At 38.8% G+C, this 25,581-nt stretch overlaps 1 protein-coding gene across 9 annotated transcripts in view; it reads right to left on the bottom strand.

Annotated features, from left to right (window-relative positions):
• Positions 1–3,157: 3,157 nt before the first annotated feature.
• The window catches only part of LCLAT1 (lysocardiolipin acyltransferase 1), a 236,819-nt gene continuing 214,395 nt past the window's right edge, over positions 3,158–25,581 (bottom strand). For 5 of the 9 annotated variants that reach the window (XM_023217292.2, XM_023217300.2, XM_023217299.1 and 2 more), the window contains one exon: positions 3,158–7,224. In XM_023217292.2, coding sequence (XP_023073060.1) covers positions 6,722–7,224 — 503 coding nt within the window. In that variant the 3' untranslated portion in view covers positions 3,158–6,721. The remainder of the gene's footprint in view (positions 7,225–25,581) is intronic. The other 4 variants (XM_023217295.1, XM_023217294.1, XM_023217293.1 and 1 more) reach the window with 1 other exon arrangement.

Below are 25,581 nucleotides of genomic sequence, written 5' to 3'. Positions count from 1 at the left end.
CAATGGATGTTTGTGTTGCTTCCTCCTTTTGGTGCTTGTGAGTAATGCTGCTATGAAGATGGGAACAGATAAGATGGTAACCAGTATAATTGTACCATGGACTATTCAATCAGTTCCCCACCACAGACATTTAGGTTGTTTCCAGTATTCTTATGGAGAGGGCTATGGACTTTTGTTTATGCACCTTACAATTATCTTTGTTTTGGCCAGTGTATTGTTGGAATATGTTCTTAGAAGCAGCATTGTGGGACAAGGGTAAATGTGTAACAATTATGTTAGACCTTGGCGAGTTCTTCTCTGCTCAAGTGTAGAAGAGGGCATGGTGAAATCACCTGACCTAGGCTTCTTGAGGGCACACGTTGAGCCCACTTCTCTAACAGTTCATATACTAATATTTTGGTGAATCATATCAAAATAATTTTATTCTTATCAAAAACTCTATTTTCCAGAAGTAGATGGGCTTGCACTTCTATTATTATTATTATTATTATTATTATTATTAAGACAGAGTCTTGCCCAGGCTGGAGTTCAGTGGTGTGATCTCAGCTCACTGAAACCTCTGTCTCCTGGATTCAAGCAATTCTCCTGCCCCGGCCTCCTGAGTAGCTGGGGTTACAGGTGCCCGCCACCACGCCCAGCTAATTTCTGTATTTTTAATAGAGACAGGGTTTCACCATATTGGCTAGGCTGGTCTCAAACTCCTGATCTCAGGTGATCCGACTGCCTCAGCCTCCCAAAGTGCTGGGATCACAGGCGTGAGCCACCGCACCTGACCTTCAATTATTATTATTTTTAAATTTTAAATTTGTAAACTTCTCCACCCAGCTTTCATTTAGAACAGGATGTTTTATGAATAACTTCAAGCAATTATCATTAAGAATGTATTGTGCAAAAAGAATGGCTAAGTTGAACACCCTTTGGGGTAAGAGAAATATTAGATACCCTTATCTAGGCTTTCCAGAGGCTTATAATCCAACGGAGGTGATAAGACTGAAAAATAACTGTAACGTAAGACAACTTGTAATACAGTCAAGCGAGAGCTGCAGAGAAATATCACCCATGATAGGAGGACATTTCAAGCTAGATTGATCAGGATAAGCTTCAGAGAAAAAGCGGGATTCAACTAGACTTGGGCTGGTTAAGAAAGCACCTTTCACAAATGAGAACTATGTGCAAAGTTGAGAAAGGGAGAGGGGACATGAGGAGGTTTGGGCAACCAGTTGCGCTGGTATGAAAAGGTTTGCACAGGAGAAAATGCCTGGGAACAAGGTTAAGGCTGGGCTAGAGGACCCAGGGGGAGGCAGAGGAGTCTAGACTGTCCAGCAGTTGGAAGGAAGCACTGATTTACAAGAAGGGAAACTCCATGATACAACTGGTGTCGCAGTATGATCAAGGAACAAGTCTAGTGCACCAAGACTGGCGTGGGGAGAATGTGGGAGCAGGAAACTGATGGGATGTTGCCAGACCTGCCCAGGTCTGATGCAAGAGTTGTGGTGTGCAGAACAGAAGTAAGGACGGCCCTGAAGAGGAAGACATGGCTGGTAGTGACAGCTTGAGTGTCAAGGAAGGAGGGACACTGCAAGATTCTGAACCTGCAGCATTGGGAGAACGTGAACTGCCTCTGCCAACAGGGAGAGACGTTAGAGCGGTAGTATTTACACTTCAAGAAACTTCCCATAAGGAAATGCTCTCAATACTGATCTGTGTGGAGGCAATGACTGAATAATTCAGACGGACCAAGTGTTGATGAGACTGTCCAGACACAGCTACGGAGAACCCTTAGGTTCCCAGATATCCCCTTGTGTGGATGGACAAGGCTGCCCAGCCTCTTGATGTCTCTCACTGCATAGGAAATCACATTCATTTGCTCCAGCTCCCTCCACTGGGAGGTTGGGAAGTTTGATAGTTGTGGTGGACATTTGTGGTCATTTGGCCATCCAGTGTCAGTTCATCCTGTTCTTGATAACAAGTGTTTAATTTTTGTCTTAAAATTCATCCCTCCCCCATCCATGCAGTCCAGGTTACTCAACAGGCTCCGCAAGTGACCCAGGGCTGTAATACACATCATGGATCTGGGCAATTGACTGGTTCAGGAATGGGCACTGAAACCCAATACGGGGTTGTTGTTGAGCCACACAGGCAGCAGTCTCTCTTGTTCTTTCCCACTGGACTTGAACCTGAGAGGATGCAGGGCTGAAGTGGCTGCAGGCATCATGCCACCCCACATGGGTCCTGCAGATCAACCCAAGGACAACACAAGTTGTCTCTTTAGTAACTTAGTTTAAAAATATTTGAGTATGAAGAGTGCACTGTATGTGTGGATTAGTATCTTATGTCCATTCCAGGACGTACTAGCCAGAATTTGAAGCCCTCACTAGAAATCCACCCTCCAGAGAGGGTTGCTTAAGCCTTTTACATAATTTATCAGTGAAAAGAATAATGCTGGAGGTAAGTAGGTGGTGAGAAACAAAGCCCTCCTCTTCCTTTTGCTTAAACAGAGGACAGGAGTCCCACAAGCACTGGTGCTCTTGGGGCCGGGCCTGTGCTCTTCTGGTCCTACATTTCCCTTTCCCAGGGAATAACGTTGTAGACTCCCCTCCTCATCAATCTATCACACAAGGTGCTCACTTGAGAAGACAGAGTGGGGCATTGCAGAAGGCCCCATTACAAGAGACTCCATGATTCTCATGTGTTTGTTTGCTAAACACATGTTTATACATTTGTCAGATTTGGGTCCAAGATTTGCTTTCATAGTTATATACTCCCCAACGTGAGGTCAGGGACCGGGGCACAGAGTCCCATTTATCTTAGCTAAGAGTTGGTGATGCTGATATTTATGTAAGATCCCACATTTGTGGAACAACCAAATTGTTCTCAATAGCAAGGCTGTGCTAAGAGATGGAGGAAAGCAAGTTCTGATGACATTCGTTGAGTCCTGAATTGAATTGTGGTGCCTGGATTTTTTCAGTTATGGAAGTAGTACATTATTTTCTTGATTAGGCCACTTTTCTTGACATCTGTGGAAAAAAGAGACCCATCTGGCCAGCTTTTTCCTTAACACTAGACACTGCAATGCAAGGCATTGCGGGGAAAAAAAGTAGCACCTTCACCTGCAGTTACTTGTCGTTCCTGCAAAAACAGAATGTAACACGTGTGCAAACTATTTAATTCACTCCTTTATTCTGGGATGTGGATTACAGATACCACAACTCACAAATACACCGTCAGACATTGACAACTAAGGCCATTCTGTGAGTTATTTTTAAAACTTGGTGTTTCGCACATAATGATCTTAAAAAAAAAATGAATTACCAAAACCAAGATCCTCTTCTGAAATGAAAATTTAATGTAGGTACAGGATAACTTTAGGGCTATAACTAATCTGAAGCTTATCAGGTAGCAAAACCATTTTCGTTTTCTACAGCATAAATAACAGCTCTAAGGCAACCACTACCTCAGCATGAAGCTCACTTCTCCACATTAGAGTAGTGTTTACCTGCTACAGTGACCAGTGTTTAGAGACCATTTCCCTTTCAGTAGCAAAGAGAGACTTTACTTAAGAAACAGACTACATACTACAGAATCCTTGGAACAAGAAAAAGAAAGGGAGCTGTAACTAAGGCACTGAAAGCACATTATTTGTATAAAGAAATGTAAACAATTTAACACCAACAGGCTCCCTCCGTTGGAGTCTTTATTGTAAATGCACACAGGGCATCATAGTCAGGGCTAGAGTTTGACGTCTGGGTGAAACAAATGTTTCTGCAGAGTTCGGAGTCTTGGCTGCCAATATATGATTTCTAACATGGTGCTGTTGAATTAAGTAATTTCAAAGTGACTCAAGCGGAAGCTGTTATTTCCCTTGAATCTGAGTTTTAATAGCATTAACAAACAAGGATTTTATAGGAGTACTAAAATTACGGGCTCTTTTTAACATTTATTTGCATCTTTTATCAAGTTCTTCTAATGAATTTTAGGATTATTTTGGCTTATTTCATCAAGGAAGTTTGGTATAAGAACTTGTTACCTAATGAGTGCCCTTCCTTGTGAGTTCATATTTTAAGTAGCATGGTTCACGTCATAAATAAACCACACTTGCTTTAACACCGTTCAGAATGGTACATTTAACAATTGGACATATAGCACTGTAAACAATTCAAAGTCCATTGAGCTTACCATGAAAGAACTGAAAGTGCGTACGCAGAAACTTGTCCTGCTGCAGACAAGCAGCTGCTCTGGCTCTGGTGTGGTGAGGTGGGCAGGTGTGGAAGGGAGAATTCCTGAGGCCAGTCACAATTATTGAAGCTAAATTAATTTCTTCCTGACACTTTAGTATAAATTCTAAGTAGTTCTAAGTTCTAAACCATTAACTGTATATTTCTTTAATTTTTTTAAATCAAAGAAGAAAAAGACTTTCACACAGATGAATGTATAGGAAAACACAAATAATGACAATTTTCAAGAGCCTTATTGCAAATAAAGAAAAAAGAAAAAAGGATAATTATTTTTGGAGTTACTATCTCTAATTCTTAAAAAGCAAGTATAGTGTCTATATCCCTAAGTTTTAGTGCTATACAGCACTAAATGTATTTTATGAATTTGGGGTAGGTAAAGTTTGTATTTTATCTTAAACATGTTTTCTATGATGAAAAGGAACAAAATTGTAAAAAATGACATCTTCCCTTCTAAAGGTTTCAAAGCATTAGAGGGCATGCAATGAAATGTTGTTACACCTTGAACAATGAGCCTCTTGAGTTTGTAGGAAGGGCAGATGGGCTGCATTACCAGCAACTTTGGGGTAGAAAGCACAGCTCTCCTCTTACCCAGCACAAATGCAATCCTGATTATAAAACTATTTGTGTTCCTAAATACAACTAAAGGAAATCTTAGAGAAACATGAATTAGAAACCTCTTTTATTAAGGGGAAACAACCAAAAAAGGTGCTTTAAAAAAAAAAAAAAGAAAGAAAATAAGCCATAAAACCATGAAGTTAAAGAGCTGGGTCTGGAGCAGTTGTGCGTAATAACTAGCTGCTCCCAGCAGGATCAGAAACAGCTTTGCGGGAGCTGCAGAATAACGGTGTGTTTCAGAAGAGGCACCAGTTAATACTCTTCCAATAAAAATGATGTGTGCAACAGTGTTCAGCCTCGACCAGTGCTTTCTCACAGAATCTGCTTGGTAAGTTCAGTTCACAATGTGTTTACCTTTCATGGCAATGCATGATGCAATTATTGGGTAGGTCACTGTCAAGCAAAAATGAGATGTAATTAAAGAGAAGGCATTCATGCCCAAAGAGTATATAAAACAGTAGCTTCTGAGGCTGGTTCAGTGCAGAAGTAAAACTGACAGGTTTGCTAACAGCTAAAGACTTTTAATTGCCTCATATTTTCTGCAGCTCTGACCAGCATCCCTCTTACATGACCAAAAAAAAAAAAAAAAAAAAAAGTGTGCAGCTCCAACAAAGTGAAAATGACAATAACACTTTTCTTTTTTGCCTCAGAAGGAGACTGGTACTTGGTATGTTGGATTTTTCACTGACTCCAAATGACAAGAACATTTGGGCAAACAACTGGTCAAAAGGGGGTTTAAATATTACTATTGAAAAAGGAAGGCTAAAACTAAAAAGAAAGGTCACTTGCTATCATTATAAAGGATTAATTTTTGTGTTTTCATTTTGGTTTTAAGGTAAAATTTGTCAAGGCTACAAGGGGTTGAATAATTTAGGATAAACCATTACCGCCCTGTCTGCAAGCCATTTGTTGTTTTAATGGTAGATGTTAGATACCCACACAAATGTAGAAAAAATAACTTTCCTTTTTTGGTAGGTTGTAAAGAAATATTTCAAAAGACGGTTTCTGACTGGAATAACAGAATGTTCTAAGTGTTCCTTTAAAAAAGTATGTGACTTCATGTATACCATTTTTAACAAAAAAAGCTACACCTGCCAAAATGTAAGGAAACCAGCACTAACCATGCAATACTGAGTGTGAGAAAGGAACTTAAACTGTATTACTTCCTATCTTTTAAAATTCAAACTAAAGTTTCAAAGTGGAGAGCCTGTGGTTGCTCCCTGAGTCCAGGTTTTATCTTCCATGAGAGAAAAGGGCACAGGTGGTTTTCGGATGTCTTGGTCAGCACACGATGTTATGAATAATGAAGGGCTTCCTGTCAAAATGCGTGATCAGTTTCATGACAAGGGGGTTGTTCCGTTTTCTGATCTTAAGGATGAGATGGGTTTGGCGCAGGAAGAAGTGTGCCAAGGGAGGGAGCCTGGGCACCACCTGCCTTAGTACCTGGAGGAACAGCGCTCACCTCAGTGAGGTGACCTGGGCAGTCCAGTAACAGCATGTGATCTGGGCCACTGTTGACGAATTCCAGATCTGCCTCTGGTATGGGAGTCTGTTAGGATTGGGCCTTTAAGAAAAATGTGTGTGTTCCTTGTCTGCTAAAAGCCTGATGATTGTTTAATAATATTCTGGCCCAAGTTATTTCACCCCGATCACTCCCTGCTATGTACATGGTATTGAAATTACATTCAGAGATTAAAAAAAAAAATTGTAGCAATATTTTTCCCACAAAACTAAGTGCAAAATATCTTTAACAAATAATGATGGCAGTAAGAAATATTCGACATAGTCATGCAAAAATGCATCTGAGCTTACAAAGGTTTAGAACATTTCCAAAATATGCCCTAGGTTTTTACATGGTAAACCTTATAATCTTACTCATTTTTCTTTGAATTTAAATGTGGCTGTTTGTGTAAAAGTCGGTAACATGCAAGTTCTATGATCTCCAGTCCACCAAATATTCTCTCTTGCAGCACAAAGATTACAATGGTGATTATAAAATACCACCGAACAAGACCGTACAAATATATGAGTAGGCACATTGCAGGGCTGAACAGGGTCCAATATAGTATAGAGAGCAATTTGACCACAAAGACCCTGAGTTCAGACTTGCAAGGTGGAATGACACTCTGTCCAGTAAAATAAAAATTCTTCTCCCCTTGATAGAAGGAACGCAGCCTCTCTTCTTTCTCTTCCCACCGTTTGTGGCACCAGAGTTGAAGGTCCTCCTTGGATGTGGGGAGGGTGTCTATTGGATACCGGTGGACGTGAAAGTGGATTTCCCTGGGAAAGTCTCCTTGGAGGAGGTGCTTCTCTGATTGAGGAATGTTGTGAGGATACGCCACAGTGATATCATGTATAGCATCAAGGTTCTTACCTAGGTTTTGAAAAGATAAAAACATAGATTAAGCAGTGCTCAATTTGGGTGATAACGCTGATTCACACTGCAGGGCAGCACCAGAAACCGAAAAATCAGAACAGTGTGAACCACAATGAACAAACAAAGGTTAGAGATACTGGTGTTCCTGGACACCAGGTCAATATTTACCAGTCATCTTTAGTTTTATTGCCTGCTTGCTAATTACCACAACAATCTTTAGAAAGAAAATATCTTCATTTGCAGAAACAGTAATCTGCCATTCTAAAACCATTAAGCACATTAACTCAAATTTGAGATGAGAATTAAACATTACAGGGCTAGCTCCTTAAACACCAACAGAATTCAGTTTTGATACCTCCTATTAATATACCTATCTCTCCAAATAAAAGTAGACTTTCTCACCTTTAACCCAATGTTACCATGATAGCTACTGAAAAGAAAAACTTAAAATCAGACTTAGGTAGTGAGAAACATGTGAAAAGTTCCATATACTTTTTTATTTTTAAAAACATCAACTTGAGCCACAGGAGCACACACCTGTAGCCCAGGTACTCGGGAGGCTGAGGTGGGAGAATCCCTATTGCCCAGGAGTTCAGCCTGGGTAATATAGTGAGACTCAGTCTTTAAGAATAAATAGATAAACAAACTTGAACTCCAAGTAAGATCCTGATCCTGTATCCTGTCATCTTGAATTTAACTTAAGGGGTTAAGTGTTTTCACTTATGTGTTTTCAGCAGTCACAGGCCAGATTGCTAGATGCTGGAGATAGACAGTCAAGTAAGACATGGTCCTAAACCTCACTCAAGATGTTCTCAACATAACTGGGGAAGCAGGCATGCATAAAGGCCTAAACAGACCTTATGGGAACACATAAGGGGTTAGTAAAGGAGAGGAATGAGGTGGGGTAGTGGCAGAGCAAATGTTTCGGCAGAAAAGCACAGTGGGGATGGGAACACTAAAAGTAGGCAGCAGCCATGTGTTCCAGGCCCTCATGTTATCATTCTTCAGAATTTAAACTCAATTCTGTAGGTAGCAGAGAAGCATCTTAAATGGTGGAGAACTACTTAAGGATTTCAGACAGAAGGGACCCATATGTTTAATTTTAGCAAAGATTACTCTCTGGGGGCAGTGACCAGAATGGTTTAGAGAGGACCAGAGGTAAAAGAGAGAGAGTAGTCTGATGGCTGTTACAGTACAACAGGCAAGAAATGAAGAGGAGGTAGAGGCCAAAAAAGACATGTCCAAAAAAGTTACAAGGAAGAACTGATGTGATACTGTACAGTGGTCAACTGGATGTGGGAGAATGGGGAGGAGGAGCAGGGAGGAGTGAATCTAGGTTTGTTTCTGGCTCAGGGTACTGAGTAGATGGTGGGGCCATAGAGATTAGAAATGTAGGTGGAGTTTGGACCTGTAAGGGACCTTGAAGATCACTTAATCCAATTCTTTATATGAGGCCGAGAAGTTTGGTATTTTGCCCAAGGGCACATGGCTTGTTGGTGTGGAGTCTCTAAATGTTACTTTCTTCTGAACCATGTTACCTTCAGTAAGAAACTTTTGATGAGGACTTTGATTACTTACAGAACCATATGATGCAGACAAAACTAATCTGTGCTGATAGAAATCAGAACAGTCGGTGGGAAACAATGAGAAGGGAACATAAGGAAATTTTCTGGGTGACACACTCTAGATTCAGGTGTGGATTACATGATGCTTACCTATGTCAGAATAATCAGATTGTACATTTAAGACATGCACATTTCACGTTTTACATTTTACCTCAATAACAGTAATAAAGATATGAAGCAATTGCCCCATATTTACCCTTTCCACTGAACGGGTTAGGTTATATTCGCTTTTTAAAAAATGATTCTTCAAGTTTTCTGCAAATGTTTCTCAGTCTTCATTACTCTGTGATTTACTTTAGGGTAAGAACCAGGCTTCAATTTGGTTTCATAACTGAATTATAAAATAATCAGCACTCAATGAGAGCTACTTTATAAATGAAAATGCCTACATCAACAGGCTTAGATTCAAAGTTGAAAGGAGAGCCCTTCAGGAGTGCTGTATATTGTTCGTAGGGGGTAGAGGAAGTGCAAATGAAAGGCTCATTGAAGAAAGCTTCAGTGGAGCTGTATTTGAAGACAGACTAGGCCAGACCTGCTTGGCTCCAAAGAGAACTGGGGGCTGGGTACGGTGACTCACACCTATAATCCCAGCACTTTGGGAGGCCAAGGTGGGTGGATCACCTGAGGTCAGGAGTTTGAGACCAGCCTAACCAACATGGTGAAACCCCAGCTCTACTAAAAACACAAAAATTAGCTGGGCATGATGGCGCATGCCTGTAATCCCAGCTACTTGGGAGGGTGAGGCAGGAGAACTGCTTAAACCTGGGAGGCAGAGGTTGCAGTGAGTTAAGATCATGCCACTGCGCTCCAGCCTGGGCAACAAGAGTGAAACTCCGTCTCAAAAAAAAAAAAAGAACTGGGCCAGCAGTCAGAAGCCCATGGGAAAAGCTTTGTGACTTAGCTATCAAGAGGTGATTTATTTACCATTTGAGAAAGGGCTGGCTGACCACTTGCCTTGTATGCTACAGTGGGAATTTACATGCTGAAAGGTGGGCTGTCCGATCAAGCATCCAAAAAAGACCCTATTCCATCGCTGATAGACTATGATACATTCCATAAGATGTTAATATGTCTCACCTGTTAACTCACTTGCATTAAAAAACCAAGCAATCTTTCATCTGTATTACTTCATGAGAGATGAAGCTTTTCCTTGACTAGACAGTACAAGCTAGTTTAATATTTTAGAGCACTCTCTATCTGCATACCTCAGAGGCCATTCATTTCTGCCCATCAACCGCGACCATAATCGCTGTTTTAGTTGCCTTACCTCAATGCCACTCACCCTTTTCTTTCTCTCACATGGAGGTAAATAAGATGTCTCTGCCTCCTGTAACTTGTCATGCTGATTAGCCAGATTCAGAACTATGTTCACATTTCACTTACTTTCAAAACTCCTCTGGAATCAATACTTCTGCTTCTACCTTCTGCCCAAATACTTATCTCCTCAATCAGGATTATAGGTCTTCATCAATATCACCTTTCACAATAGCCTTGACCAATCTCCTTTCCCCATGTAGCTCCATCTACCTTTCCACTCAGTCATTCTACACGACTGTCACAGTCAATCTTAAAATCTTAGGAACAGCTCATTCATGTGGCCCAGCCTTTCTCATACAGGTGGTTCCTAATGCTTACGGATCAAATACAGTCATGTGTTTTTACAAATAGGTATTAAAATGGTGAGAAGAATGCCCCTTTCTTTCTTCCTTCTTCTTGACGATCTACAGTAAAGGTGTGTGTGTGTGTGTGTGTGTGTACTACATGTTGTCTGTGGGATTATAATGTTCAGTATAGAAATGGCAAGTTTTGAGATGGCAAGTTTGATGGCACCACTGAGAAATTTTCCTTGATGAAAGATTTTAGATTCATGGCGGCACCGAGTATGGAGGGCTGTGGACACAGACTGCCTGGGATCCTGGCTCTGCCTCTTGCTGAGTTACTTAATCTCTCTATGGCTTACTTAGTTCCTATATCTATAGATTACCTAAGAAGGTTGTTGTGAGGCTTAAATAGCAAATTCTCGATAAAGGTTGTTTACTAGGCTGTACTCTTTTCCTCTAACTTTAGCTCCTAGAGTCCACTGATACCAACATAGTATGTAGGGGGAAATTACATTTCAATACTGTTTCCATACCACTGTCAACAGCACTATTCGCCTGGGCCCTGAGAATGCCAGTTAGAGACCTCCTAATTTAACTTTTCTACTCAACACAAATATTCTAACGACTATTTCATAAAATTGCCAAAAATATTCCCTCTGCCTCAAATATTCAGCCTTTTTTCCTGAAGTATTTCATCTCAAATCCCTTCAATGTCTAGTTCAAATGCCAAGGGTTCTAAGAAGGAGCTTGTTCAAGTACAAGTGGCCCAAAGTGGCCTTGCCTCCTGTGAATGCTTAAAGCACATGCACTGATAACCTCATTTGGGTACCTGGTTGCCATCCTGTGCCCTTACTAGATGCTCAAGTACATTAAGGGCAAGGACCATGTCTTTGCATTTTTAGACTTAGTAACTAGACAGTGCCCTCCACTAAAAAGGCTCTAGAAATGAGTAATTGACCAATATCTGTATGGTCTGCTATCTTCTCATCTAGAAATATAGAAGATAATTATAATGCTCTCTCCATTGAGTTGTGTTGACAATTTGGTGAGCTAATGTATGGTGAGCTCTTTGGACAATACTTGCCACATAGTAAGTTCTTGGATGGTAGCACCTACTACAATTTCTATGACTTGTTCCACGGTATGTTTTTTTTTCAACTTGGGTTCTACAAAGTCTTGGTTCTGAAAGAATTATAACAATCTTGTGAAGGGGGGAAAAGGGTTCACTTTACAAAAAGGTAACATTCCAAAAGTTTTTAAAAATTGCTTTTTTAAAATCTAGAAGTTTGGAATGATATTATAATTTAATTAAAATGCCATCTATATTATAAGCAAGTAAAGAGTAACGCTGTAATGTTAGAAACTAAAAAAGACAAAGTGATTAAGGGAACTAGGTGTGGAGAGAAGGAAGACAGCTTATACCTTGACACTCATTTATCTGAGCAGTGCTGGCAGCCTAGGCTTTCCTTAAGCATCATAGAGACTTGAAAATGTGTTAACTCCAAAAGCAAGAGAGGAGGAAATGGAGAATGGCTTTTATACATGGAGAGAGAGTTGACTATCTTGACACTTTTATTATATATATAATATATATATAATATATATAATATAATATATATAATATATAATATATATAATATATAATATAATATATATATAATATATATAATATAGATATAATATATATATATTCGTGTATGTATATAGCGACAGGGGTCTTGCTATGTCACTCAGAGTGGTCTTGAACTCAAGTGATCCTCCCACTTCATTCTCCCAAAGTCCTAGGATTACAGATGTGAGCCACCACGTCTGGCCTGTCTTGATAATTTTAAACTTTATATTAAGTAAATGTCTCCAAACACAAAAGCCACAAAGCCACATGTAACTCTGTACTTCTTGACTAGAAGAGCCAAATTCTGTAGAAGAAGAACTGATTTCTCATATCCTATCACGACCTTCTGGCACCATGGCCTCTGGCACAGGGAGCCAGTACCAACAGACAACTGAGCTTCCCCGTATAGGGAACAGGTAAAAGAGGGTAGCATGGCCTTGGGGCTTGGTTCATATGAAAGTGACAATAATGAAACGGATAGTCAAAAGTTGAGATGTGCCTCTTTCATTTAGCATTTATAATTGGGCTAAAATACTGTAATATGTAAGAAAAAAATGTTCCTGCAGTTACAAAGGATTTATACTGCCTTTAAATCTTTTGGTATGAAAACAACAGACTTTTTAAAAAGGCAAATTAAGGTAGCTGCCACCAGTAAAAGCCATTTTTAAAAGATTTCATTGCTTTTTAGATGCTTTAAATTATTATTTCCTTTTATTTTGAGACGGAGTTTCACTCTTGTCCCCAGCTCACTGCAACCTCCACTCCTGGGTTCGAGTGATTCTCCTGCCTCAGCCTCCTGAGTAGCTGAGACTACAGGCATACGCCACCATGCCAAGCTAATTTTTGTATTTTTAGTAGAGACAGGGTTTCACCATGTTGGCCAGGCTGGTCTCAAACTCCTGACCTTAGGTGACTGGCCCACGTAGGCCTCCCAAAGTGTTGGGATTACAGGCGTGAGCCACCGCGTGTGGCCAGATGGTTTAAATTATAAATCTAGATGCTGTCTATTCTGTCATCTGCCTATATGGGGTTTAGAAAATGGGATTGTTCTGTTTCAGATACTGTGACTATTGGAAAGTTTCATATTTTAATATTTTATAAAGCACATCAAGCTGAGCCCATGACTATTACAAGAGTCCCAGCTCACTGAGAATGGGAGGGAGCCCAAATCCTTACACATCTGTATGTTTGTTTAAAACAAAAGAATGGAAAGAGGTTTTGTAGTCTCCACATGCATAGTACAGTGAAGAAATCCAGGTTTGTTCATGCCTATGTATCGGATCCAATTATACAGTCCAATGACAGATTAACACAATTTTTTTAACCCAGTGATCTCGTAACAACTAAAATTTTTCTTTCTCTATTTCATAATCAAATATATGCAGATTATATAAACATATAACTTATTTTATTTATTTATTTATTTATTTTTGAGATGGAGTCTCGCTCTGTCCCCCAGGCTGGAGTGCAGTGACGCGATCTTGGCTCACTGCCACCTCCGTCTCCCAGGTTCAAGCAATTCTTCTGCCTCAGCCTCCCGAGTAGTTGGGACTACAAGTGGACACCACCACGCCCTGCTAATTTTTGTGTTTTTAGTAGAGATGGGGTTTTACCATGTTGGCCAGGATGGTCTTGATCTCTTGACCTTGTGATCTGCCTGCCTCAGCCTCCCAAAGTGCTGAGATTACAGGTGTGAGCCACTGTGCCTGGCCGAATGTAACTTATTTAAGATTACATTTTAACACCTGCTTTAAAAAAATTAAAATAAAAATATATTTTCTATTTTCCAGATCTAAATTCACAAATCTAACTGCATGGATTAGAGTTTTGAGTTAAGCAGCTTGTCATCTAAGATGCATCTGTGTTAAAAGGAAATGCTGAGGCTGCTGATTTTGTACATTGTTTTTCAAATTAAAAAGAAAAATTACTCCAAGAAGATAAAATTTGGATTTAGTAACTCAGCAATCATTCACTGTGCCACTTTGACACAGACATGTAACAGTACATAGCTAATAATAAAGCATGACAGATTGGCACTAGTCAGTACATTTTGAAGAACAGTCTTGAATGGACTAATTCAGATATATTTAGACTAAAAATACCAATAAATAATATACCTTTCAGCTTCAAAATAAAAGGGTGTGCATGAAACACTTAAAACCAACTGGTATGAAGGCTCAAACAGTACCATTTTCTTTGAGTATTAAAATACTATTCTTTCCTACTAGGAACATTGAATAATGAATATTTCTCCTTCTACGTAAGTTGAATACTTAGGGAACAAAAGGTGCAGTCAGGCAGCTCTCAGTCCTGCCTTTGACCAGCTCTATGACTTTGGCATGCTCACTATGAGCCTTGGCTGTAAATGGACACAGCAGACCCTACCCTCATAGGGTTTTGTGAAGAGCAAATGGGATGTGGACTTTACAGTGCTTAGAGAAGTGCCTGGCACATACTCTTCACAGGTATCATCATTATTCTTCCTCTAGGTGGGATAATCACTGTTCCTACTTGATGTGAATTTAGATTTAGGTTGCTATCCTTTACCTTCCTTCTTTCTCTAGATTTCCTTGTCCTTTGAGAGAGATGAGTCTGTTATAGGGCATGATGTGGTTTATTCTCATCCTGCAGTCTACTCCGCTCCCACAACACCGAAGCAAAGCTGTTTAGAGGACTGACTCTGGCTCTGAGCCCTATTATGTCTGGCATATATTCCTCTCCATCCCTACTAACTCACTCCTTAGACATTTTAAGCGAAGCGTAGACATTAAATTGTCCCATGGCATTCAGAATTAGAAGTTGATAATCTGTGCTTTAGGATCACTGGCCACCTGTTCCATCTTTTTGTTGTTGTTGTTTTTTATTAAGTCAAGGACAGTACTCAATCTTTTTCTAAATAAGAACCATCTTGAGCTTCAAAGTTAACCTTCAGCTGGAAAGTTAAAACTAAAAATGGTATACTTGTGAACAGTCTTGCTTATTCAACTTCAATTTGATTCTTTACAGATAGTTTTAGAGACAGCTATTTTCACATTTCTATCCTAAATCTGTTTCACTTTTTGTGTTTTGTATAAATGGTGAATCTTTTCAGTGCTGTTTAGCTCTCCCAATGAATACTGGTTCTCTGGATGTTCAAAACAAGTTTAATTTTCTAGACAGAATAGAAATATGTCAACATGTTCCAAAATTTGACTTTAATACATTAACAGATCACTGAAAATCTGAATAACAGTATGCACTTGCTGAGGCTGAAGTTAAAAAAGAAGCAATGTGAAATTTAAATCACAGCTCTTGGAACTCTCACATTTAAAAATGAATAGCTGCAAGTGCCTACCTATTAACAGTACTTATCTACTATGTCTATATTTTACTGATAATTTCTACAATTTAAAACCATGGAAACTTAAGGCTGAGTACATGTTAATTTCAAGCTTCTTCAGTGAAAACATCTGAAATTTGCAAGGAATATTTTTCACATAATGCATTAAAAATAAAAGGAAAAGTAACTTTGCTACTATATTGAGCTTCCTAGCAAGTGTGATAAACATTGACCTCTACTGGATCTGGCAACATCTTGATACTTCAAGAACATCATATTATAATCACACTGGCCCTTCAGCATCCTGAATATTTCCTTTGTGAGAGATGCCAAGTGTGGTGTAGGGCATGCTGTCGTTTATTCTCTAACATTCAGTCTACTCATCTCCCACAGCACAGAAGCAGAGCCTTTAGGATACTGACCTGAGCTAATCATGGCAACCCTATATCCCTTACTGGGGACTGGTTCAGGAATAAGTTCACCACTCAATTTGGGACAATGATATATGAGAGGTGTATGTCTAGGACTTCTAGAGAAAGTTGCCTCGCTCCCAAGAGAAAGTCCTAAGAAAATCACATACAGAAAGCCACAAGAAAACCACATACAGCTGACATCATAGAGGTCAGAATGGAGACAGAAGGTACCAGGACCTTGCTCAGATGGCTGGGTGTCAAAACCTAACCTTTAAACGTACCCTATTGCTAACATTGTGGCTGTGTCAATGCATTTCCTTACCTTTCAACCTGGTTTGAATCAGGTTTTTGGCTATAAGCAGTTAAAGTACACTAACTGATACAGTATCAACTGGTAGGAGTTAATCATCAATTACAACTTACAGGAGAAACTCTGGCATTTTCTATTTTTGAACAGGCTTTCCATTTATTTTGAGTGTTCTATTTACCTTCTACTGTTACCCTAACAGCATGCAAATCTCTGACTGATATATATGTGGACCCTAAGGAAGCATTTCTCCAGTATCACCTTAAAGATTCATACTTTATTATTTCAAAGTATATTTTGGTTCATATGAGCTCAAGTCCCTTTTAGGTGACTCGATGCCATTCATCCTAAAAAGCCAATGCTGAGAAATGGACTTTTCTTAAGTGAAGAGTTGGGGTTCATAACAACTACAGAAAGCCCTACATGTGGGCCTTCAAGATTATTTGAAAAAAGTAGAAGGCTGTTTTCTCTGTGCTTCATATTTAGATATAAAAGTAATTTTATATTAGCATTATCACTTACTTTTTTCATGTGATACTTTACTTCTCTGAATTCGAAAAAAACATTTCCCTTATTACAAAAGGTAACAGAAGTTACCGTAGATAAGTGAAGAAAATGCAAGTTAAGTGTATAGAAGAAAAAACTGGAATCATACCAACTGATTTCCTTTAAGGTATATATCCTTCCATTTGTTTATTCCTCCCCAGAGTATAGGTGATACTTATACACATAAAACACCTATGGAAATGGATATTGTTATAAACAATTGTATCCTCAAAATTTATGTTGATGCCCTAACCCTCAATGTGATTATACTTGGAGATAAGCCTTTAAAGAGGTAATTAAGATTAAATGAGGCAAAAAAAGTGAGGCCCTGATCTAGTACGACTGATGTCCTCATAAGAAGAGGAGGGGACACCAGGAGTGTTCATGTCTACAGAATATCATGTGAGGACACAGTGAGAGTGGCTATCTGCGAGCCATGAAGGAGAGTCTTTAGGAAAAACTGACCCTGCCAACACATGATCTTGGTCTTCTGGCCTCCAAGACCAAGATAAACAGTGAGGAAATAAATTCCTTTTGTTTGTCACTCAGTCTCAGTCTGTGTTATCGTGTTATGGCCTCTCCAGCAGATACATACATAACATATGCCTTGGAAAAAAAAAATCTAGAAATGGAACCATACTGTAATACTGTTGTATAATTAATTTTTCGTGCATCTTTCCATTGATGTTGTTAAAGACTTTCTAAAACATGTTATAGACGCACAATATTTGATTATATAGATATCACATTAAAAAGTTGTTTTCATATTTCTAAGTTGTTTCCACAAAAGTCACGTTTAAATAGATACCTTCATAACAAGAATATGAACACCTTAATAAGCTTTAGCTACATATTGGAAACTGACCAGAAACATCAATTTAAATGCACACCAAGAATGTATAATAGTGCTTTCCTTTTCACACTTTTACTAATGCCTGGTATTGTAATTTTAAGAAATTTGCCCAAGTATATCATTTTGTGTATTTTTTTTCTTTTTTCTTTTTTTTTGAGATGGAGTTTTGCTCTTGTTGCCCAGGCTGGAGTACAATGAGGCAATCTCGGCTCACTGCAACCTCCACTTCCCGGGTTCAAGTGATTCTCCTGCCTCAGCCTCCTGAGTGGCTGGGATTACAGGCGTGCACCACCACGCCCGGCTAATTTTTGTATTTTTAGTAGAGACGGGGTTTCACCACGTTGGCCAGGCTGGTCTCAAACTCCGGACTTCAGGTGATCCACCTGCCTCAATCTCCCAAAGTGCTGGGATTACAGGGGTGAGCCACCACGTTCGGCCTCATTTTGTATTTTTATGTCTTTGACGAGAAAAAATAAGCTTATTGGAAAAACATTGTAGTAATATAATGTATTTGTCATCTTATGGCTTTGCAAGAGTTCTTTACCCTCTACCATATATATAGTAAATGTTTTCTACATACTTATTTTGCCATATAGCCACTCTTGGGTTTACTCTGTTGGATTTGCTCCTCTGTAAATGCAGCTTCATTTTCTTTATCCATTTTCTATAAGTTGTTTGTCTCCATCTAGTCAATTTGCAAAGTCCCTTCTTTATCACAGATTATTAGTCCTCTGTACACTGGGTGGCAAGTATTTTTATAAATCTATTATCTATTGACTTCATGGCATCTTTTCCAACACGTGTGTGTGTCTAGTCAAGAAAATTTCTGTTATAGCTTCTGGATTCCTAGTCTTGTCTGTCAGTCCCTAAATTATACAGGTATCCTATATTTCTCTGAAAGATGAAATATGTTTTTTTCTTTTAGCTTTATAATCCAGCTTTACTTTCTTTCAAATAGGTATCAGTTTTTCAAGCAAAACAACTCTTTTCTCCTTGTATTGAAATACCAACTTGGTATTTCAATTATGGCACCAATCTCCTTTCCTCTTGTATTAAAATACCAACTTGGTCATTTATTAAATTCTCACATAGGTAGATATCTAGTTTCCCCCCTTCTCTCTTCTGCTCCACTGATCTGTGAGTATTCCTGCTTCTAGACCACACTGTTTTTTCTTAGTGACTCAATATCTGGTAAAGCAACTGTGCCTTTGTCTTCTTTTTCAAACTATACTTGGCTTCTCCTGGGAAACTGTTTTGCAATACAAATTTGAAGAGCATTTAATTCAATTCCAAAACAAATACCTTATACCCTTCCCAAAAAACCTGTCCTGCAATTGTATTTGCATATATTTACATAACAATTTTGGAAGAATTGGCAATTTTCTATCGTCTTCTCATCCAAGAAAATGGCTTCTCTTTCCATTTGAGCAAATGCTCAAATCTTATTTTATGTCTTCTAATAAATTTGTTTTCTTCACGTAGCTTCTGTGACCATTTTAAAAAAATTTATTCCTAAACAATTTCATAATTTTTATCACATAATTGTGAATAGAACATAATTGTGAATACAACATGTGTTTCTATTTCTGTTTTAAGGTAATCACTGCTAGAATAGGGACAAATCTATTGTTGTATGTTTATATATAGACAACTTACAAATTTTTTTTATTGTAATTGAACTTTTAGTAGACTTTTTGACCTTATAGATTGCAGCAAAAACAGTTTTATGGTCAATTTTACAGTCTTTTGGTAGTTTTATTACTTTCATTAACGTTTACTTAAAGTTTTGAATTTAAAATGTGGGTTTTAAAATGAGATCTTTACCATATAAGATGCTTACTGCTGAGTTTTGGTAAAACTCATATTAAAGTAGTTAACTTCTATTTTATTTTCTTAGTGTTTATTAGGAATGGCTTGACTTTATCAAATATCTTTTCAGCATCTAAGAGTAGAATTTTGTTTTAAAGACAATATTAGTCAAAGACCTATATGAACCAAAGTCTTAGTAGTTAAAAGGAAAAAAGGAAAGAAGTGCAAAGAGAAATTGAAAAATAATAAAATTATAGTGTAGGCTTCACTACTTCTACCATAACTGAACAACTCCAGTAGATAAAAACTAGTTAAATAAAGGAACTGAATAGCTATTGATAAATTTGGCTTAATAGATTTATACAGACCTGTGAGAAAATATTTTAAATGGCCCATTTTTAAGGCATGGTAAGTCTAAGTACTGGCAGCCAGCCTGTGAACATAACAAACTGCATGGCTCATGCACCTAGAAGGTCACAATAAGCAAACAGAATGTAGAGGAGGGGTCAGCCTATAAAAAGGAAGAAAGTTTCATTATTGGGAAGTCGAAACTTAAGTGGAGAAGGGGACCAGGGTATAACCTTGGCGGATAAATGAAGGCGGATAATGAAACTTAGGTGACAACAGAGAAGATTGTAACCCCATAGTACTCGACCAATGGGGAACTGAGGGAGGGACTTGTGTGCTAGGAGATAAATTATCTGCTGTAGCTGCCCTGGGTGTGCCTGCCCACCAGACACTCGATCTTGCAAGACGCTATTAAAAAGTCTCACTTTTGCTGTTCTTTGTGCCTCCAAGTCCATTCTTTGGGTTTGGACGGGTGAGTGTGTTTCTCACAGACCCATTTGATACTCAAAAACATTTTAAAGGTGTTAGTAACCATGAGCACTTATAAAAATCTGATTACTTACCTAGTGGCAAGACAATTTAAACACATTTTGTAAAAACTGAGACTTTATGATGCACATTCTGACATCAAGATTCCATAAAAAAATAAAATAATATTTCTCTTTTAATAAAAAGTTTAGATAAACCATGGATAAAAGATAAAAGGAAAATTATGAATTATCTAAAAAGGAATGAAAAAGAGAATCTATAGGATACAATGAAGACAGTAATAAAAAGAAAAATTTATGACCTTACATGCTTCATTACTAAAAGGGGAAAACTGAAAAAGAGAAACTACTCATATTGAAAATTAGAGGGAGAAAAAAAATTACTAAAGATAAAAAGCAGTACTTAATAAAATAAAACTAAAAAATAAATACAGAAGTTAGTTATTTGATAAGATGAAGAAGATACTTAAACCCTATGGATCTGACTGAGGCGAAAAAGCATAAATATTTAAGATTACAAATAGTAAAGGAAACTAAAATCATAATACAGAAGTGCTTAAAGGATTATGAAAACATGAATCTACACATGTGATAATCACAAACTTGTATACAACATTACATGTGTAAATTCATGCATTCATAATCCTTTAAATTAATATACCTTCTTTGTTTTCAATATCATTTTTGAGAGCGGGTATTCAAAATTCAATGTGAAAACAAGAGCAGTAACAAAGTATGTTTTATCTTACTGTTGGGCCCAACAAATCTGTTTACAAGTTGCCAAAACCCCTGCAAATGAAACAATAAAAGCCTAAAAGAAGCATGAGCATGTGTATAATCTACTAATTTGCTGGTCTTTGAAATAAATGAGACCAGAGACAGCATACTATTATAGTTTCGATGCTCTGATGTTAGGATTGAAGATGATTAATGATGCACATGGCTATTACTATTTATTGAGTGCCTCTGATGTGCCAGGCATTATTCATGCAACAAATTATCTACAGAGCACTCACTGTGCCAGTCACAGCTGTAGTCATCTGGGGTACATGGGTGAACAGAAAAAAAAAATGCTTGCCCTTACAGAGTTTATCAGCGCACACAGTCACTTTTAAGTATCGTAGGAGCCCTTGAGAGATTATTTCTTTTATAGTTGCAGAAAGTGAGCCACAGAGAAGTCATTTGTTGAAGATCACAGTTAGTGGTCAGTTCTGTGTGACTAAAGCCTTTCCACTATGCTACTCTACTTTCTAAAAATGGCATATTAAGAGCAGAAGCTACAGAGTCAGACTGATCTGGTTTTGTACCCATCAAAACCACAGCAGACTGTTTAAATTACATTCTTGTAAATCTGGAAAATACACGATAACAATACAGATTAACCCTGTAAAAATACGCCCCAATATAAAGTCTAATGTTGTTAATCTCCCTATCATCTTTCTGTGTGATTTTGCTTATAACAGAGTTTACTACAATTTCTCTTCTCCAAAGAGAGGAAAAGTAAATTTGGCTGAAGATGGGATATTATCAGTGAGGTAGGGGGCAAGCTGCTGTCTTCAGGAGTAAGACAACTAGAGAGTAGAAGGTGAATGTCTCTGGTTAAGTTACAGATGGCAGTTTTGTCTTTTCCATGGCCCCGGTTGTAATAGCTCTCATTTCGTTTCTAACTGACCTTATTTGGATCTTCTCTCTTCATTTTTTGGTTAATCTCACTAATGGTCTATCAATCTAATTTAACTTTGCAAATAGCCAGCTTTTTGTTTCATTTATCTTTTGTATTTTGTGTTTGTTTCAGTTTCATTTAGTTCTGCTCTGATCTCAGTTATTTCTTTTGTTCTGCTGGGTTTGGGTTTGGTTCTTGTTTCTCTAGTTCTTTGAGGTGTGACCTTAGATTGTGCTCTTTCAGACTTTTTGATACAGGCATTTAATGATATGAACTTTCCTCTTAGCACTGCTTTTGCTGTATCCCAGAGGTTTTGATAGATTGTATCACTATTATATTTCAGTTCAAATAATTTTCTAATTTCCATCTTCATTTCACTGTTGACCTGATGATCATTCCAGAGCAGGTTATTTAATGGTCCATGTATTTGCATGGTTTTGAGGGTTCCTTTTGGAGTTGATTTCAGTTTTATTCTGCTGTGGTCTGTGAGAGTACTTGATATAATTTCGATTTTCTCAAATGTATTGGGACTTGTTTTGTGGCCTATGATACAGTCTATCTTGGAGAATGTTCCAGGTGCTGATGAGTAGAATGTATATTCTGTGAATGTTCTGTACATGTCTGTTAAGTCCATTTGTTCTAGGGTATAATTTAAGTCCATTGTTCTTTGTTGACTTTCTGTCTTGATGACCTGTCTAGTGCGGTCAGTGGAGTAAAGAAGTCCCCCACTATTATTGTGTTGCCATCTGTCTCATTCTTAGGTCTAGTAGTAATTGTTTTACAAATTTGGGAGCTCCAGTGTTAGATGCATATACATTTAGGATTGCGATAGTTTCCTGTTGGACCAATCCTTTCATCATTATATAATGTTCCTCATTGTCCTTTTTAACTGGCTGTTGCTTTAAAGTTTGTTTTGTCTGATACAGGAATAGCTACCCCTGCTCACTTTTGGTGTCCATTTGCATGGAGTATCTTTTTCACCCCTTTACCTTAAGTTTATGTGAGTCCTTACTTGTTAGGTGAGTCTCTTGAAGACAGTGGATACTTGGTTGGTGAATTGTTTTCCATTCTGCCATTCTGTATCTTTTAAGTGGAGCATTTAGGCCATTTACATTCAATGTTAGTATTGAGATGTGAAGCACTATTCTATTCATTGTGCTAGTTGTTGCCTGAATACCTTTTTTGTTTTTCTCGTTGTGTTATTGTCTTATAGGTCCTGTGAAATTATACTTTAAGGAGGTTCTATTTTGGTGTATTTTGAGGAGTTTTTTTCAAGATTTAGAGCTCCTTTTAGCAGTTCTTGTAGTGTTGGCTTGGTAGTGGTGAATTCTTTCAGCATTTGTTTGTCTGAAAAAGACTGTATCTTTCCTTCAGTTATGAAGCTTCTTAGTTTCGCTGGATACAAAATTCTTGGCTGGTAATTGTTTTAAGAAGGCTAAAGATGGGACCCTAATCCCTTTTAGCTTGCTGGGTTTCTGGTGAGAAATCTGCTGTTAATCTGATAGATTTTTCTTTTACAGGTTGGTTTCCTGATGCGTTTGCCTTACAGTTCTTAAGATTCTTTCCTTCATCTTGACTTTAGATAACCTGACGACTATGTGCCTAGGTGATGATCTTTTTGCAATGAATTTCCTGAGTGTTCTTTGAGCTTTTTGTATTTGGATGTCTAGATTTCTAGCAAGGCCAGGGAAGTTTTCCTTGAGTCTTCTCTCAAATATGTTTTCCAAACTTTCAGATTTCTCTTTTTCCTTGGGAACACCAATTTTTCTTACGTTTTGTTGTTTAACATAATCCCAAACTTCTGGGAGGCTTTTTTCTTTTTTCTCATTCTTTTTCCTTTGTCTTTGTTATTTTTGAAAGCCTTGTCTCAGCTCTGAAGTTCTTTCTTCTACCTGTTTGATTCTATTGCTGAGACTTTCCAGTGTACTACGCATTTCTCTAAGTGTGTCCATTTCCAGAAGTTGTTTTTTATCTATGCTATTTCTCTGGATAGCTTTCTGTCCATATCCTGTCACATTTAAAAAATTTCTTTGAATTGGTATTCACCTTTCTCTGGTGCCTCCTTGAATAGCTTAACACTCGACCTTCTGAATTCTTTTACTGGCAAATCAGAGATTTTGCCTTGGTTTGGATCCATTATTGGTGAGCTAAAGTGATATTCTGGGGCTCTTAAAGAACCTTTTTTTTTTTTTTTTATCATATTATCAGAATAGTTTTTCTGGCTCCTTTTCATTTGGATAGGCTATGCCAGAGGAAAGACTGGGGGCTCAAGAGCTGCTGTTCAGATTCTTTGGTCCCATGGGGTGCTCCCTTGATGTGGTACTCTCCCCCTTCCCCTAGAGATGAGGCTTCCTGAGAGCTGAACTGCAGTGACTGTTATTTCTTTTCTGGGTCTAGCCACCCAGTGGAGCTCCCAGGCTTCTGGCTGGTTAATGGGGAATGTTTGCAGAGTCGTGTGATGTAATTCATTTTCAGGTGTCTCAGTCGTGGATACCAGCACCTGATTGGGGAGTGGACTCTGAGGGTCCTTGGTTGTAGTTTTGTTTAGTGTGCTGTTTTCTGTGTTGGTTCACTTCCAGCCAGGAGGTGGCGCTTTCCAGAAAGCATCAGCTGTGGTAGTATAAGGGAGGATACAAGTTTGCCCTAGGGCCCTCTGGATAAGTATTTGGGTATCTTACGTGGTAGGAGGACAATAGAGCTCTCAAGAAATTTATGTCCTTTGTCTTCAGCTATTAGGACAGGTCTCAGAGAAAGACCATCAGGTGAGGCCAGGGTTAGGCTGGTCTGAGCTCAGGCTCTACTTGGGCAGGGCTTGCTGTGGCTGCTGTGGGGGATGAAGTTGTGGTTCTCAGGCCAATGGACTTAACGTTCTCAGGAGGATTACGGCTGCCTCTGCTGTGTCACACAGGTCGCCAGGGAACAGTGACAGGCCACACCCAGCTCCCATGCAGCCTGAAAGGCTGGTCTCACTCTTCCGGTGTCCCCTCCAAGTTTATTTCCAGGCAGCCGGTGAGCAGGGCTGAGAACCTGCCCCAGGCTACAACCCCCCTCACTGAGAAAGCAAGCAGGCCTTTCAGGTTTTGTACCTCCCAGTCTGCCACATCTTCTGTGATCATATCTGCACTCCCTGTTTGCCACCTTCACCAGATTCTGTCCAGGAAACTTCACATTCCATCAAAGTTGTTACAAAGTTCAGCTGGAAGATTCCTTTTCCCTGTGGTCTTTCCCCAGTTCCACTGGCAGTCCTCCCCAAGGAGCCCTGGGAGACAAAGTCAGAAATGGCTTCCCTGGGAATAAGAGTGCCCACAGGGCTCTCCCCACTGCTTCCTTTACCCCTTTATTTTGCTTGGCTCTCTTAAATTCATCTCAGCTCCAGGTAAGGTCAAATCCATCTCATATGATCTGGACCTTCAGGTTCCCCTTCTCATACTTCGGTCGTTCACAGTTTTTTGGTTGTCTCACGGAGCCTGCAGTGGCAAGCTGCTTCCTTCAAGGGGTCTGTGGATTCTCTCAGCTTTTATGTTTCTGCAGTATTTCTTGGATCGAAAGCCCACGATGTGAGTCTCTACAGGCTGCTCTGTCCATCCAAGTCGGAGCTGCGAGTTAGTTCTGCCTCCTACCTGCCATTTTTCCCCCTTGTCCCTTCTTATAAGGGCACTCATCTCTTTCATGAGGGTCTCCATTCTTATAAGCTAATTTCTTCCAAAGGCCCCACCTTCTAATAAATATGTCACATGGGAGATTGAGGCTTCAATATATGAATTTTGGGG

Source organism: Piliocolobus tephrosceles, chromosome 15, assembly GCF_002776525.5.
Source record: "Piliocolobus tephrosceles isolate RC106 chromosome 15, ASM277652v3, whole genome shotgun sequence".
Lineage (NCBI taxonomy): Eukaryota > Metazoa > Chordata > Mammalia > Primates > Cercopithecidae > Piliocolobus > Piliocolobus tephrosceles.
The sequence above is the reverse complement of the archived record's forward strand: the minus strand, read 5'-3'. Positions and strand labels throughout refer to the sequence as shown.